A 14,938-nucleotide genomic window follows, 5' to 3' on the forward strand; every position below is an offset into this window, starting at 1 on the left:
GATATGCAAATGGTCAATAAGCACATGAAAAGATGCTCAACATCATTAGTAGTAGGGAAACGCAAATCTAAACCTCAATGAAATATCAATTTACACTCATGAGGATGGCTAAAATAAAAAATGTAGAAAATAAGTGTTGACAATGATGTGGAGATAATTGAAACTCTCATATATTGCTGATGGGAATGTAAAATATGAGACAGACACTTTGGAAAACAGGTGGTGGTTTGTCAGAATGCTCAACATAGATTTGCCATATGACCCAGCAATTCTACTTGTAGATACACACCCAAGACAGGTGAAAACACAAGTCCACACAAAAACTTGTACATGTATGTTTACAGCAGCATCATTCATAACAGCAAAAAAATGGAAATAATTTAAATGCTCATAAACTTATGGATGGATAAACAAAATGTGGAATGTTCACATAATGGAATATTATTTACAAAACAACAACAAAGAATGAAGTCATGATACTCACTACAACATGGATGAACCTTGAACACACCATGCTAAGTGAAAGAATCCAGTCACAGAAGATCGCATGCATGACTTAATTTATGTGAAATATCCACAGTAGGCAGATCCACAGAGACACAAAGTGGATGAGTGACTGTCGGGGGTTGGGGCGGAGGAGTGGGTAGCGGGAATGGGGAGTGAATGTTACTGTACACGAGCTTTCCTTTGGGGAGTTGAAAATGTTCTAAAATTGGATTGTGGCAAAGGCTGCACAACTCCATGGTTAGTCTAAAAGCCACTGATCTGGACACTTTAAAGGGGTAAATTTTAGGGATGTGAAATATATTTCAATAAAAATATAAAAACAATAAACCTAGTATGAAAAGCTGAAAATAAAAGCCTGCAAGCTCTGGAGCGTGGCTGTCTGGATTGGAATCCCAGCTCTGTTACCTAGCAGCCATGCACCTATGGGGATTTACCTAAACTATGTGTGCCTCAGTTTACTCAACTGTAAAATGGGACAAGGGACAGTACACGTCTACTTCATACTATTGGTGTGAGGACTGATTAAGATAACACATACAAAAATGGTTAGAAAAGTGCCTGGCCAAAAATAAGCACCTTCTAAATCTTAACTGTGATACAATCTAGTATTTTCATTATTTAAATCAGCTCTACTTTTTCAAATGAAAAATTGGAATATCCTTTGGATTTTGATACAGAAGTAGGTTAGATTTTTAAAATTTTGATTTCATCTTTGCAATTTCAAGGTCAGAGATTGAAAGAAATTCTCCTTAACGGTTATTATCTTCCTCCAGAAAATGCCCTAGGGATTATTACTTAGTGTTTCTCTGCATATTATGCTCTGGCATAATCCAAATGCTATGCTGGCCAAGGTCATGCTGGAGAAGAGCAGGACAAACGGGAAAGTGTATTTACCGGGTTGATGTTCCATAGAGATGAGGCCTGGATGCTGCAGAAATGGCCATGATCACGGCCGGGACGCCGTAGCCCACAGGGAACATGAGCCACTTCATGAACCTGCTCACACTGGAGTAGTTGACCACCATCAGGTTTCGTGCAGTGAGGAAGAGGTGCAGGCCCTCCAGCAGCATCCAGGTGAAGGAGGCCAGGTAGAGATAGTGTAAGGCGCCCGCGATGAGTGCGCACAGCACCTGGGGGAGGAGTGAGGCCTCACCAGGAGGGACTGTCAGCGTGGAGTGTGGCCCCAGGACCTCTCCCGTGCCTTGCCATTGGGGAGAAGTCTGATGCGTATGAAGGAGCGGTCAGAGAGGGTTTGTTGTCTAGTTGCATCAGTCAATGTGACATTGGTCACTCACCCCCTAACCTTCCCCAGGACCCAAGATCATTTCATTAAGGCATCCAGGGCAGCATGGCTCCCATGGACCCAGCACCCCCTGGGGCAGGCCAGAGGGTCCACTGGGACTGGGTCAGTACCTTGATCTCCGTTCGGTCGATGGCCGTGAGGAAGAGGAGGTGGGCCAGGAAGAGGCAGAGCGAGAGCTGCAAGTGGAGGGAGGTGCTGGTGTTCTGGATGGCTCTGCACAGCAGGAAGGTGAGGGCTGCCAGGAGGAGGCACAGCAGAGAGAGGCTCAGCCCCACGTAGGTGATCACATCCAGCACGGGATCCTCCTTCTGGGACCCAGCAAAGAGGAGAGCACAGTCACTCCTTCCTGCTCTGGAGAAATGGCCCTTCCACCATTTTTATTTTTCTTTTTAGGCATAGAAAAATGTAGGAATGGAGAGGCCAGGTAAATTTGTGATGTTTGTGGCTAAGTACCTAAACGTTCAGAATGTTAGGACACTATGGGATTGTGAACTGATTGATTCAGAGCCTGGACGAAGCCCTGCCTGTCACAAGGGTTTGTTTTCCTTCATGAGTTGCCTGAATGCTTCTCTGGTCTGGTGACCTAGAGGAAGTAACCAGCTCACCTGCACGGTGGGGGAGGCCAACACGGCCCCTGACCCACCTGTTCTCACCAGCTTCCCTGGTGCCCTCTGCCAAATCGTCCTTTCTGCAGCCCCTGAGCACTCCTGCACCAGAGACCCCTGAGGTGAGCAGAGGTCTAATTTGGCGACCATATCCCTGCCCCCGCGTGGACACACCCCTTCTTCCAGGTTTCCAGTCAAAAGCCAGTCCAGTGCTGCTGTGAAGGCATATGGCACATGGAGGGCCCACATCAGATCCTACATCAATTGCCTTGAAGAGAAGGAGTTTATCCTGGGTGGGCCTGGTCTAACCAGGTGAGCCCCTGAAAGATCCGGGATTTTCTAGGAGAAAAACCCTCAAAGTTCGAGAGAGTTTTCATGTGAGGGAGCTTCAGCTGCTGGCCTCGAGATAGGCACTCTGACACCTTGTGAGAGAGCCCAGGAGACGACCACACGAGAAGGGATGCAGGCGGCCCCCAGGTGCTGAGCATGGTCCCCCGCTGCCAGGTAGTAAGAAAGTGGGACCTCAGTCCTACAACTGCAAGGAATTGAAGTCCCCCAACAACACACAGTGCAGAGGAGGACCCCAGGCCTCAGAGGAGAGGCTCGTAAGACCTGTAAGATGCCGACAGACAGCTGCACCACGCAGGACTGCTGACCTGCAGAGACTGGGGGTGACACATCTGTGGGTCTTTAAGCTGCAGCATCTGTGGGAATTGGTTGTAGTGTGACAGACATTGAACGCAGCCCCTCTCAGGGCCCTCACCTCCACATCCTCGGGGTTCACCAGGATGGCCATGCTGCCCGGCAAGAAGCCCAGGCAGGTGGTGTTGCCGTTCCGGCTGCCCAGCCTCCGGCACCCTGTGGTGGCCCAGTGCCCGCCCCCGTGGCCAGCTCCCTTCCAGAAGGCACAGATCAGCTCCTGCCGTGTCCCGGGCGTCTCTGGCTGTGGGCAGGTGGGGGTGACCGGAGAGGTTAGCCTGGACCCCCCTTGGGTCCTGAGCTCGGGCTGAGGCTGAGGAGGGCTGTTCTTCATATGCAGCTGCCCGCTGAGCGCCTGCTGCGTGGGCCAGGCGGGGGCGCAGCCGTGACCAGGGCAGACCCACGTCCCTGCCCTGTGGGGCTGACATGCTCAGGGAGACAGAGGGTAAATAATAGACCTGATAAGTAAGTAAACTAGACAGTGTGTTGGAAGGTGTCAGGCGCTATTTAAAAGTGTAAAAAGAAAGACACGGCGGAGAGGAAGGAGAGCTGTGGCTCCAGGTTGTAATTTTCAGTTAAGGAGGTCAGGGGAGGCCTAAAAGAGAAGGTGACATTTGAACAGACTGGAAACATGTAAAGGGCTGAGTCACGTGAGGGAAAGGTGTCCCAGGCAGAGGGCACAGCAAGCGCAAAGGCCCTGAGTTTTGAGGAAGGAGCAGAGTGGGCGCAGGTGGGCTGCAGAGGGACCACTCTGACCCTGGCTACCGGGTGAGTAGTGGGGCTGACCCCTCCCCACCCCAGGACTCACACGGTGGGAGAAGATGACGGTGACCTTGGGGTCGAGTTTCGTCGTGTTCGTGTTGCTCAGAAGGACTGACTTGACGGCCGAGAGGATCCTCCACTGGATGCCGCGGAGCGGGCTGTCGTGGGTCTCTTCCAGCTCGGCTTGCCTCTCGGGGTCCAGCTCCAGGGAGGCGTTGGCCAGCGGTTTCTGCATGTTGGGGCTGGAGAGGATGCCCGCCACGGCAGGGCCTGCGGACAGACACACCGGCCCCTCTGCCTTCCCTCCTCCCTGAGATGCCTCATCCAGGCTGGCCGTCCCGGGGGAGCCCGTCTGAGCCTCACCCCTAGCCACATCCCAGCCCCCTCCCTCTCCACAGGTGTCCCCCGCACCCTGCCTTACCTGACCCCACAGCCCCGGCCGCCATGGCCCAGTCCAGGACCATCCGTGCGTGGCTCTGGCCCAGGGTGACATTCCCGTGTCCCTGCTCCTGGATCACCAGGGACAGCTCTGAGGGGAGAGGGGCAGTGACTAGGGGTCCGGGGAAGGACATGCGTTGGGCTGGGGCGGGCAGGGAAGGACGAGGCCTCACCTGTGCCTTCAGGAGACTGGTAGGTGAAGGAGGCTCCAGGCATGGCCTTGGCGAGGGTCCTCAGGATTTCTTCCAGGCCCGAGAGCAGGTGGGTGACCGTGTGGTGCCGGTCAGGCAGGGCCAGGGTCTCCAGGTCCCCGGGGGCTTTTAGCAGCTCGCCCACTGACTGGATGAGGTCCTGGGGGTGGTGGGTGACAGCCGCTGAGTCATTGCACCACAGGGGCCACCTGAATGACCCAGCTCTCCCCCACCAGGGACACAGGAGGACCCCCCGGGGCCTGGGGAGCACAGGTGGGCGTCATCGAGACCCCGCAGGAGCCAGAAGACCAGTGAGGGGGCAGCCTGTGGCCTGTGCGTGTGTCACAGCCACGGCCTCGACGTCCCTCAGGACCGGCCTCCTGCGCCTCCACCCAGAACAGTTGCCACGAGCCACGTGGCCGTCGGGCACTGGAAATGTGGCTGCTCCAAATGGAGCTGAGCTTGAAGTGTGAAATACGCAGCAAAATTGCAAACAATTAGTTAGAAAGAACGTGGAATATCTCAGTGACATTTTTATGATTCTGTGTTGAAATGGTAATGTTTTGGATCTGTTGGGTTAAAGGTCATTTTCTCAGTACTTTCCCTTGTTTACTTGTACTTTTTATTTAATGTAGCTACCAGAAAATTTAAAATGACATACGGGCTCCCGCTTTTCTACCCGCTAAGCGCGCACCAGCTCCGCCCCCCGCCCCGGGCGCCAGCTGCTGTTTTTGGAGCCTCTTCTCTTAGTTCGTTTATGAAGTGAGGAGACGGGTGGAGTCACTTGCCTGAAGTCACTCGGCAGGGAGGGGCAGTGGGTGGGGCGGGGGATTTGAACCCTCGTGGCCCAGCTCCGGAGAGAAAATCCTTAACTGCTCCCTTCTCCCCCTCGAGTGCACGTGCGCGTTTCAGGCTGTGTGGGCACGTCCGTGCTTGAGTTAACTGGTGTAGACACGGCGTGTATATGGCGCACACGGACACGAGTCTCCCTGAGCAGAGGCCCTGCTGGGGCTGTCTCCACTCACACGGAAGCATCCCCCAGACACCGCAGGGGACTGTCCTGGGCCCCTGGGTCCTGTCACTACCCGGACGGTGTTCTGGGCCGAGGCTGGCTTGAAGTGTCTGCGTAGATCCTGGACTCCTTCAAAGAAGCCGGAGAGACTCTGGGGGGAGGGGAGAAGAAGGGGTCAGGGAGCCTCGAGGGTGGGCGGGGAGCTGGGGGAAAAGGGGCGGACAGGGCAGGCTGCACAGGGGATTCCTACCTCCTGGTCCCTGCTGGGGGCACTCACCTGGCTCTGGATTCCGGGGGGCGGAGTCCAGGTGGGGAAGGACATCTCTGCAGCGGACAGACAGGGGTTCATTAGGGGTAAGAGGGTCTGTGTTTGTTGCGGTGGGGTCTGGGGTCGGGTCAGATCAGGTACCTTCGCACACGGTGGTGTTTTGGTTGTCCCGGAACCCCGGCAGGGGTGTCCACCCTGGGCGGCAGCAGCACCTGTATGAGCCCATGGTGTTGACGCAGACGGTGGAGTTGTGGCACCAGTGCTGACCAGAGCTGCACTCGTCGACATCTGGGGACAAGAAGACAGGGTCAGGCCAGGTCACAGCCTGGAGGAGGCCCCTCTCCCCTCCATGCCCCTCCCCTTTCTCCGTATTTGCCTCCCCTCCCCCCCTGGGCTGGAGGTGATGCCACCTGGTGAAGGCACACCCTGAGTGGTGACCCCAGGTCATGGGGAGTGCAAATGTGACACAGCAGGTGAGCCAGACGGATGTGCAGGTTGTGAAATAGTGGGAACCTTCACCCCAGTTAGTAATTAGCTGCTGCCTGGGGTCCCAGGAGCCTTCCCCATGGTACCCCAGCTCCTTCCCCAGGACCCCCAGATCTTTTCCCATTTGGTCTCAAAAGGCTTATCGCCTGGCCCAGCAGCCGCCCCCAGCCTTCATGCTGCTGGGTCCGCATGGGAGCCATCGAGTATGTGAGCAGCTGTTCTGGGTGGGGGTCCCCAGGAGTGCAGCTGCTGAGCTCTGGACCGGCACAGACGGTGCTGTCTGGGCCTTCGGGGGACCCAGGAACCGGCTTCCAGCCAGGGTGGCAGCGGCACTTGTAGCTGCCCAAGACACTGAGGCAGTGGGTGGAGCTGTGGCAGGGATTGTGCCCCGAGGCACATTCCTTCACATCTGAGGACAAAGCCAGAGGGTCAGGCCCTGCCCTCCACTCACTGCACCCCCGTCACTGCCCGGCACAGGACCCCACCATTATTGCACGTGCCACCACCTGGTGACCTTCACCTTCGCCCTCAAAGCACCATATGGTGGCCTCCCTGCAACGTGGCCTTGCAGGGACCACGGCCCCCAGTTTACAGGCAGAGAAACCAGGAGGGAAACTGAGTAGTGGGGGCTGGACTTTTTTTTTTTTTAAAGATTTTATTTTTTCCTTTTTCTCCTCAAAGTCCCCGGGTACATAGTTGGATATTTTTCATTGTGGGTCCTTCTAGTTGTGGCATGTGGGACGCTGCCTCAGCGTGGCTTGATGAGCAGTGCCATGTCCGCACCCAGGATTCGAACCAATGAAACACTGGGCTGCCTGCAGCGGAGCGTGCGAACTTAACCGCTCAGCCACGGGGCGGGACTGGACTTTTTGACCAAGGACACTTGCCGGCTCCTTCCTGGTTCCCTTTCTGGAAAGTGGAAGTGACAGCTTCCTCTGCTCCCATGTGACAGACGAGGAAGGGGCGAGGTCTGGGGGTGCTCTCAGGGGCAGGGGGATCCACAGGGGACCCAGGCCCAGAGACCCTGCTGCCACCCTGCTCTGTGGGGACCTTCAGGGAGGTGGGCCCTGGGCAGGCTCAGCATCGCAAGGCCTGAGGATCGGCTCCTCCTAGGGCTGCAGGGCCCGCCTCGGCCCCTTCCCAGTGCATCCAGCCTCGGTGTCTCCCCGGGGCTCTACTTGTGCACAGATTCGGGTCCTTTGGGTTAAGCTCCAAGCCCGGCGGGCACGTGCAGGGGTAGCTGCCCGGGGTGTTGGTCAGATGCTGCTGCCTTTACAGATTCTGGGTTTCTGCACACATTCGTACACGTCTGCAAGGGGAAGGAGAGGTGACGCGGCCTGCAGCCGTGGGCAGCCCTCGGGGCTGGGAGGCAGCCATGTTTCCCGGCAGAGAAGCATCTGGAAGGCCCCACTGTCTGTTCCCTGGTGAATGGGCGCCTTTTCTCATTCACGTGCAGGCCTGTGGGTGGATATGGTGGCCTGGATGCGCTGATGTCCAGAAGTGGCTGGAGGCGGCCTGAGTCCTCCCTGTCCCCAGCTCTGACTCCCTCAGCCTCCCTGGGCAGCTCCCAGCTGGGGTGGGGACACCAAGGCTACCTGCGTCTGAGGATTCGGTCAATGGCCAGGTGGGCCTTCCTGGAATCAAGAGCAGGGAAATGCTGCGTTCCCCTAGCAGCACCACCCTGGACCAAGTGATGGCCTTGTCCAGGGCGGGTGCTTCTGGTTGAGTTCTCCTTGGAATTCCCGTGAAACTGGAAGGACAGTGCTCTCCCATCCACGCTCACTCTGAGACTCCAGCTCCGTGGAAATGGACCACGAGCCACCCCTGAGCCAGGCCCCTCCAGAAGGAGGCGTTCGGCAGAAGGGAGAGTGGAGATGGTGCTGGACAGTCCAGGGCAACCCAGACAGCGGGCGCCAGGCTGGGTGGACAGTGGGGCTGACTGACGTCCGGCCAGACAGCCTTGGGGCTGTGAAGGTGCCTTTTCCTGATTCCCATGAAGACATCCTCTGGACTGACAGAGGTGGGGAGATTCACATCGGATCAAGGCCAGAGGTGGGCGAGGGCTGGTGGCTGGAAGGGGAGCAGGTGCTAATGGGCGAGGGGTGGCAGAGGTTTCTGTCTTCTCAGCCCTCAGCCTCCCCCAAGAGATGCAGACTGTGGGCCCCGTGGCGTTGTTTCAGCCTCCATCTTCTGGGCCCAAGTGGTCCAGGTCAACGTGGGGCCGGGCTTGACCTCCTTGGGAGACAGTCAGCCTGGGGCGAAGGTCCATGATGACACCCTCTCTTGCCATTTGGTCCTGATGGAGCTCTTCTGTCACCCAATTCTCTGAGTTTGTGTGGGGTGGTTTCCAGGTCACGCTGTCCACCCCTGAACCTGCTCCCCCCGGGTCCCGGTCATCCGCGTTGCCCACGGGCCATGAGCTGAAATTACTGGGGAGGGTCCGGGCAGAGCCTTGTTCAGAGAAGTCGATGGAGGCAGACCCTCTGGGTCAGGTGCCAGGAGGCGTCTTCAGCAGGTGGGGATGTTGGCCAGGGGCAGCACCAGCCGGGGAATGTGGACCTGCCCTTGAATCTCCCCCATCTCGTGTTTCTGGACGGGGCTCCTGGGTCCATCATGGCCTGGGGGCTCTGAGGGGGCTCCTGGTGTGGCCGAGCCCCTGTGGACTTCTGGCAGTGACTGAAGAGGATGGATATTGTGCTGGTACCAACACACTGTGAGCCCGTGAGTTCTCTTGATGCCAACCCTCTCGTTTCATGAAAATAAGATGCCATGTGGGCAAGGATGACATTCCAAAATTGCAGAAGTGTCCCTCTGTGGAGGGTTCTGAGCCTTGGGGTTCAAGAGGGCGAGTGATTAGGTTGGTGCCAGGATGGCCCTCTGCTACCTGGAGAAAGTGGCGCAAATGACTCCAAGCCTCATGGATGAGGGGATGGCAGATGCGGGTGGTTCTTAGCTTGACACGTGTTCTCAATCTCATTTCTGAACGTTGTTGCCCCAGAAACGAGCCCATATCCGGGGGTACATGTGCAGTGGTAGCTCCCGTCCACATTCTGGCAATCCACGAATTTTCCACAGGACACCGCCAAGGGTGGTTCACACTCGTTGATGTCTGGAACACGACAGGGCAGAGGGTCACCTCCCAAAGGTGAGAGTTCCCAGAGAGCAGAGACCCTGGCCCCAGGCTCACCCTGCACTGGGACGGCACAGAACTCAGCTCCCGGGTGGCACCCCTGGGACACAGCTGGGCTGGAGCCATCTGCTCCAGAAATTCTGCTAATTCTGTGCTCCTCTCTGCTCTCTGGCTGGGCCTGAGGGCACCTAGATTCAGAAATTCTTTTGTCCCATGACGGGGGCTGGAAGGAGGTGTGCACCCCTCTCCACAGCTGGAGGGGTAGACGGAGGCATTGACTCAGCTCCAGACCCTCCCCTGGGGTGCTCTCAGCACCACTGGGGACCCGGGAGTGCACTCCAGTCAGGGTGACAGTGGCATTGAGGGCCACTCTCGATGCCGAGGAAGGGGAGGGAGCCATAGTGGGGGCTGTCCAGGGCCACGCTCATCATTCACACCTGGGGATAAAGCCAGGTGGTCAGGAGCCTGCCCAGCGCTGGCTTCCATCACCCTTTACGCACAGTGGCCCAAGTGCACCCACACTCCCCATCAGGCACTACCCCAGCTCCCCAGGTCGGGCCTTTCCCAGATGCCCCAGGATGTTTGCAGGGGAGTCTTGCCATCTCCACCCCTGAGAGAAGTCTCCCCTTAACAGAGCCTGTGGTGGATGTTAAATGAGGAAGCAGCACAAGCTGCTCACAGCTGAGTCATCGGGGTGTCTTCTGGCATCTTCTCTGTCCTTGTTCTCCCATCATGAGAGGAAAGATGCCCATGAGCCACATCCCCTTTGAGCAGCTCAGGACCCACAGAGCAGGGGCTGCACAGTGTAACTGAAAACAGCATCAGCTTAGTAAGAGCCACAGACACAAAAATGAATCAACATGCAGGGCAGGATGGCGGCCCTCGTGCATCCAAGGAGGGGACCAGAGACTTCAGCGCCTGAAAGGACTCACAGTGTCATGGTGAGTCAGGCAGGCAACTGGTCTCCCCCAGATTGGAGCTCTCTTCTCTGCACCTGCAGACTTCCCTTCTAAGGCCCAGACCCAGGCTGTGGGTGTCAGCACCAGGACAGGACAGGAGGGACGCACGCCTGAGGGATTTGTGTTCAGCCCCAACCTGGCAACAGGGCTTCCCTCCTCTGCTCTATGATGGCGGCAATGGCTGGACATCTGTTCCCAAGGTTGGCGGGAGGATGTGAAGCCAAGTGTGGGACCGTTGAGAATGAGGTGCAAGGGATGGGGGGAGACACGAGGATGGGACATCTCCACCTGACAGGCGCCCTCCCAGAGAGGAGCCGGGATCCAGGGGCATTAGCAGCAGGGTCTCCTGTCCATGGTCACCTGTCTACAAATCTCCGTGAGACACACACGCACACACAGAGGAGACTTTAGGAACACCGCCAGGGTCGTGGATGGCTGGGTCGTTGCCACAACAACGTTGGCTTTTTCCACCTGACAAAATTTACTTTCCCCCAAATATTAAATAACACATGTATACTAGGAAACAAAGAAAATTATCCATAATCCACTCCACAGACTACTGAAACTTTTAGGGGTATTTTCTCTCATTTTTTCAAATCTATAGGGAGTGTTTTTCCCTTCATTATCAATAAATATGCATCCAAGACCATTTTGAGTCAATGAGGAGTATTTCCTAGTGTAAAACCAGTGTAATTTTCTTCTTTTCCCATTTTTAAAAATTGTGGTAAAATGCACAACATAAAATTTACCATCTGAACTATATTTAAATGGTATAACATCCTTTTATGACCCTGTATTGTTGAAGAAGGAAAACCGCTTCGTTTTACACCTGGATTTCGATTCGACCACATTATTAGTTGTAGGATTTGGAAAAGTCACTCGATCTCTTTCCACCAAATCTGATCATTTAAACCACAAGCCGAGCTCTGCCTCCCTCACGGGGCTGCTGTGAGCATGAGGTGTGAGACCATGGTCATGAGCTGGGTTCCTGGCGAGCTCTGGCTGGTAGGAGGGCCTGAGCTTCCAGGCCCTGGGTGTGTCTTTCCTCCTGTTGCTTCCATTATCTCTCCCGTTTCTTTGTATTAGTTGCATAATGACAATAATAACAGCAGTAACAATGATGATAGCTGTCACTTTTGATAATTCGCTGTGTACTAGTCTTTCCCTGTTCTTCCCACAGAGAAATGTTAAATCTCACACCATCCATGTGGGGCAGGTGCAGTGATTATCCCCAACTCACAGACAGGCAAACTGAGAGGAGAACCAACTTCCCGAATGTCGGAGAGCCAGTCAGGGGCAGAGCAGCACTCGGAGCCCTCGGAGCCCAGCTGCCCTGTGTGAGCTCTCGACTCTCTCCCTACTGACCGTGAAAGCAGGTGCCCACGTCCCTCACACTTCCCCTGCCTGTCTCCTTTCTCATCCCTGACAACGTGCTTCTGTGCTGCTCTCTGGGCTGAGGGCTCTGGATGCCACACAGTCTCCCCGCACCGTCCCCACGTGCCCCCACCACCCCAAGCCCCCACAGTACCGTCACAACTGTCCGCGGGGTTGGTGATGATCTCCCCAGACCAGGAGCTGAATCCTGGATGGCAGCGACAGGCAGTGGCATTGATACATGTGGAGTTCTGAGGGCACCAGGGAGCACAGCCTGGAGGGACAGAGGCTGCGGAGGCAGAGGCTGTGGGACAAGGACCACTGTCAGAAAGTCCATGGAATGGAGGTAGTCAGGTGTCAGCGGGGGGTCCAAGAGTAGAGGAGAGGAGGGCAGAGAGGGATGACCCCCATCAAGGAGGAAGAGCTCAGAAAAATCTGGACATTTAGGGGGGAAGAAACAGATTCTCTTGTCCCCATCTCTGAGCCTCGCTTGCAGAATAGGGCTCTTTTCCCTATCTTGTTGGTGACAGAACCCAGGCCCCAGCATGGATGCCCCAGCTTATGTCAAAATGGGGCTGGCTGAGCAGACTCACCTCCAGAACTCAGGGCTGCAGCTCCCAATGGCAACAACAGCAGCACTGAGAGTCCTGGGGCAGAAAAAACAGAGAAATGACAAGGAGAGGAGAGTTAAGCTCCAATTTTAACCTTTGGCCACATGGCCACTGCCTCCTGTGGAGGTGGCTCTGGCCTGCAGCACACGTCTTTCTAGTCTTTCTAGCAGCATCCCCAAGGCTCCTGTACTGCACAGGAATCGAGGACTCAGCCTCTCCCTCCATCCCCCAGGACTCCCCGAGGACTCGGTCATTGACAGCCACAGCCACAGGCACAGCGATATCAGCAGGGAGCCCTGGAATCAGGGGGTGGTGACAACAGGTGGGGAGTGGGAACTAAGGAAGCTGCAGGTAGAGCGACTCTCTCCTGGTGAGTGGACTCTCCAGGGACAGCAGCCATGGCTTCCTGGTTCCTCCAGTGAGCTCCTGGCGTCCTCTAGTGCACTGAGGGCACAGCCTTCCCCCTTGGCCCCCAGGCCAGTCCTGAGAAATGAGTCACTGAGCAGGCGTGGTGGGGTGAAAGCCACTATGGGCACTAAGGAATGAAATCTGCTGTACAGGCCACAACCAGTCTGCCTCACAGGGTCTGTCATTGCATCTACGTGAGCTGAAAATCTTCAGATCTGCCTGCCTTTACGGAATTTTTCTTTTTGGCTAAAAGCAAAGATGAATTTCTCTTAACGTTGCACTGCCAGTTCTCACTATGCAAGGTGGCAGAGGACCCTGGTGGATGATGGGTTTGGAGATGGACATGCCCACGTCTGCAGCCCAGATGTGGTACCTGGTGGCTGCACGGCTTCAGGAACGCTGCCCATTCTTTGCTCACACTTCCCCCAGTGCAAAGTGGGTGCAATGGTAACTGTGATAGGATGAGCTTTATTCTGACCATAGATTAGTGAAGACTAACAATGGGTTAGCGCAGTGCCTGACACAGAGCAGACAGACAACGTAAGTCAGCTAAAGGGAAGGAAAGAGCAGAAGAAGGAAAGGAAGAGCAGCTCCCTCCTGCTCCTCTTCTACCTTCCTGTTCCCTGAGACACAGCTGCATGCGCCAGACTCCAGGGTCAGGCGGAATCACACGCTCAGCTCGGTTCTCTCAGGGGTCAGAGTCCTAGACTTCCACTCTGCCCTCCTTGCCACGAAATGTCCTTTTCTTTTGTGGCTCCAACCTGTGCTGAGGAAAGCCAGGCTCCGGGGCCAGACCGCCCGAGACCACACCCAGTCCGGAGCTGCCCCTCGGGAAAGCTGTGCAGGCGACCCATGCCTCAGATGCCCATCAACCATGCTCCTGTTCCTAGAGTGTGGCCCCCAGAGCAGGCGCAAATGATCCTAATGTCCCATGCATGTGAATAAGGTCATTAGTCTACTGAGATGTTATACACGCACACCTAAAACTGTGCACATCTGGGAGAAGCTAAGTTTGCTCTCCATTTCTTTCGAAGCCCCACAGTATTTTGCACATTGGACCCTGCCAAATATGTGCAGATTTTTAAAAACAATCATGTTCCAGAAAGCAAATGGTAAGAAATATGGCTATTTTCATAAAAACCAGGAAACTAATTACAACCAATGAGGACAACATATAGGTAACATCTAACCTGCTAGGTGACATGTATTATCCTAAACGTTGAGGGAAATAGAGACTAATCAGAAGTAAGCTGACCTCACAGATAGCAGTTTTCACTAATTCACTCTTGTCCTTCTGATCACTCCATGACCCACACAAAACTGATAGACTTAAGGACTTTGTTTTTCTTAGAATATTAGACTTTTCTGAGAGTTTGGTTGTCTACCCTTCTGAAAAACAGTGCTATAGGTGGTATGATGTTTAATCTTATGCATCTCTTTACCTGGGCCACAGCACCCAGATATTTGATCAAACACCAGTCTAGATGGTGCTGTGAAGGTATTTTTAGATCATAGTAACATTTAGACCAGTAGATGTTGGGCAGGTAGATTACCCTCCACAATCTGAGTGGGCCTCACCCAATAAGTTGAAGAAGTGAAGAGAAAAAAGACTGACCCCTCTGCGGAAGAGGGAATTCTGCTCCCAGACTGGCTTCAGAGTTGAGATGCAACATCGAGTCTTCCCTGGGTTTCCAGCCTGCCATCAGGTTTTGGACTTTCCAACCTCCACAATCTCATGACCCAAGTCCTTAAAGTAAATCTAGATAGGTAGGTAGACAGACAGACGGACAGAGACAGAGAGAGACACAGAGACAGAGAGAGAGATACATCCTGTTGGTTCTGTTTCTCGGGAGAGCCTGAACTAATATGGGTGGTAAATCCCTTAGTCCCCACCTTTGCCCTCGCAATAAGTTTCACTGACTTTCTCCTTTGAGGACTGAACAGAACTGAGCTAATATCCTTCAAACTTCTTCCCCGCTCTTCCTTACAGAGATGGTGGGAAAACGAGCCAGAAATCGGGCAAAGAACAGAGAACATTCTCAAACTGTATAGACAGTTCTCAAGGTAGCTTATTCTTCTCTCATCATCGTTATAATTCTTCCTACCTGGCAGCAACCTTAGAAATCTCTTTCTCATGGTGCAGAGTCCACAAGCCCAGCCAGGGAGGACATCGGATCTTGGTCTG

General features: G+C 54.7%; 1 protein-coding gene across 2 annotated transcripts in view; it reads right to left on the reverse strand.

The window, feature by feature from the left end:
* The window catches only part of LOC139041065 (adhesion G protein-coupled receptor E2-like), a 33,739-nt gene extending 18,801 nt beyond the window's left edge, over positions 1 to 14,938 (reverse strand). For both annotated transcript variants that reach the window (XM_070489830.1, XM_070489829.1), the window contains exons 1-12: positions 14,859 to 14,938; positions 12,328 to 12,381; positions 11,889 to 12,038; positions 5,927 to 6,073; positions 5,795 to 5,841; positions 5,531 to 5,668; positions 4,488 to 4,665; positions 4,298 to 4,405; positions 3,923 to 4,146; positions 3,179 to 3,358; positions 1,921 to 2,118; positions 1,402 to 1,637 (exon numbers count right to left, since the gene is read on the reverse strand). In XM_070489830.1, coding sequence (XP_070345931.1) covers positions 1,402 to 1,637; positions 1,921 to 2,118; positions 3,179 to 3,358; positions 3,923 to 4,146; positions 4,298 to 4,405; positions 4,488 to 4,665; positions 5,531 to 5,668; positions 5,795 to 5,841; positions 5,927 to 6,073; positions 11,889 to 12,038; positions 12,328 to 12,381; positions 14,859 to 14,889 — 1,691 coding nt within the window. In that variant the 5' untranslated portion in view covers positions 14,890 to 14,938. The remainder of the gene's footprint in view (positions 1 to 1,401; positions 1,638 to 1,920; positions 2,119 to 3,178; positions 3,359 to 3,922; positions 4,147 to 4,297; positions 4,406 to 4,487; positions 4,666 to 5,530; positions 5,669 to 5,794; positions 5,842 to 5,926; positions 6,074 to 11,888; positions 12,039 to 12,327; positions 12,382 to 14,858) is intronic.

The sequence above is a fragment of the Equus asinus genome, chromosome 19 (assembly GCF_041296235.1).
Source record: "Equus asinus isolate D_3611 breed Donkey chromosome 19, EquAss-T2T_v2, whole genome shotgun sequence".
NCBI classification, from domain to species: domain Eukaryota; kingdom Metazoa; phylum Chordata; class Mammalia; order Perissodactyla; family Equidae; genus Equus; species Equus asinus.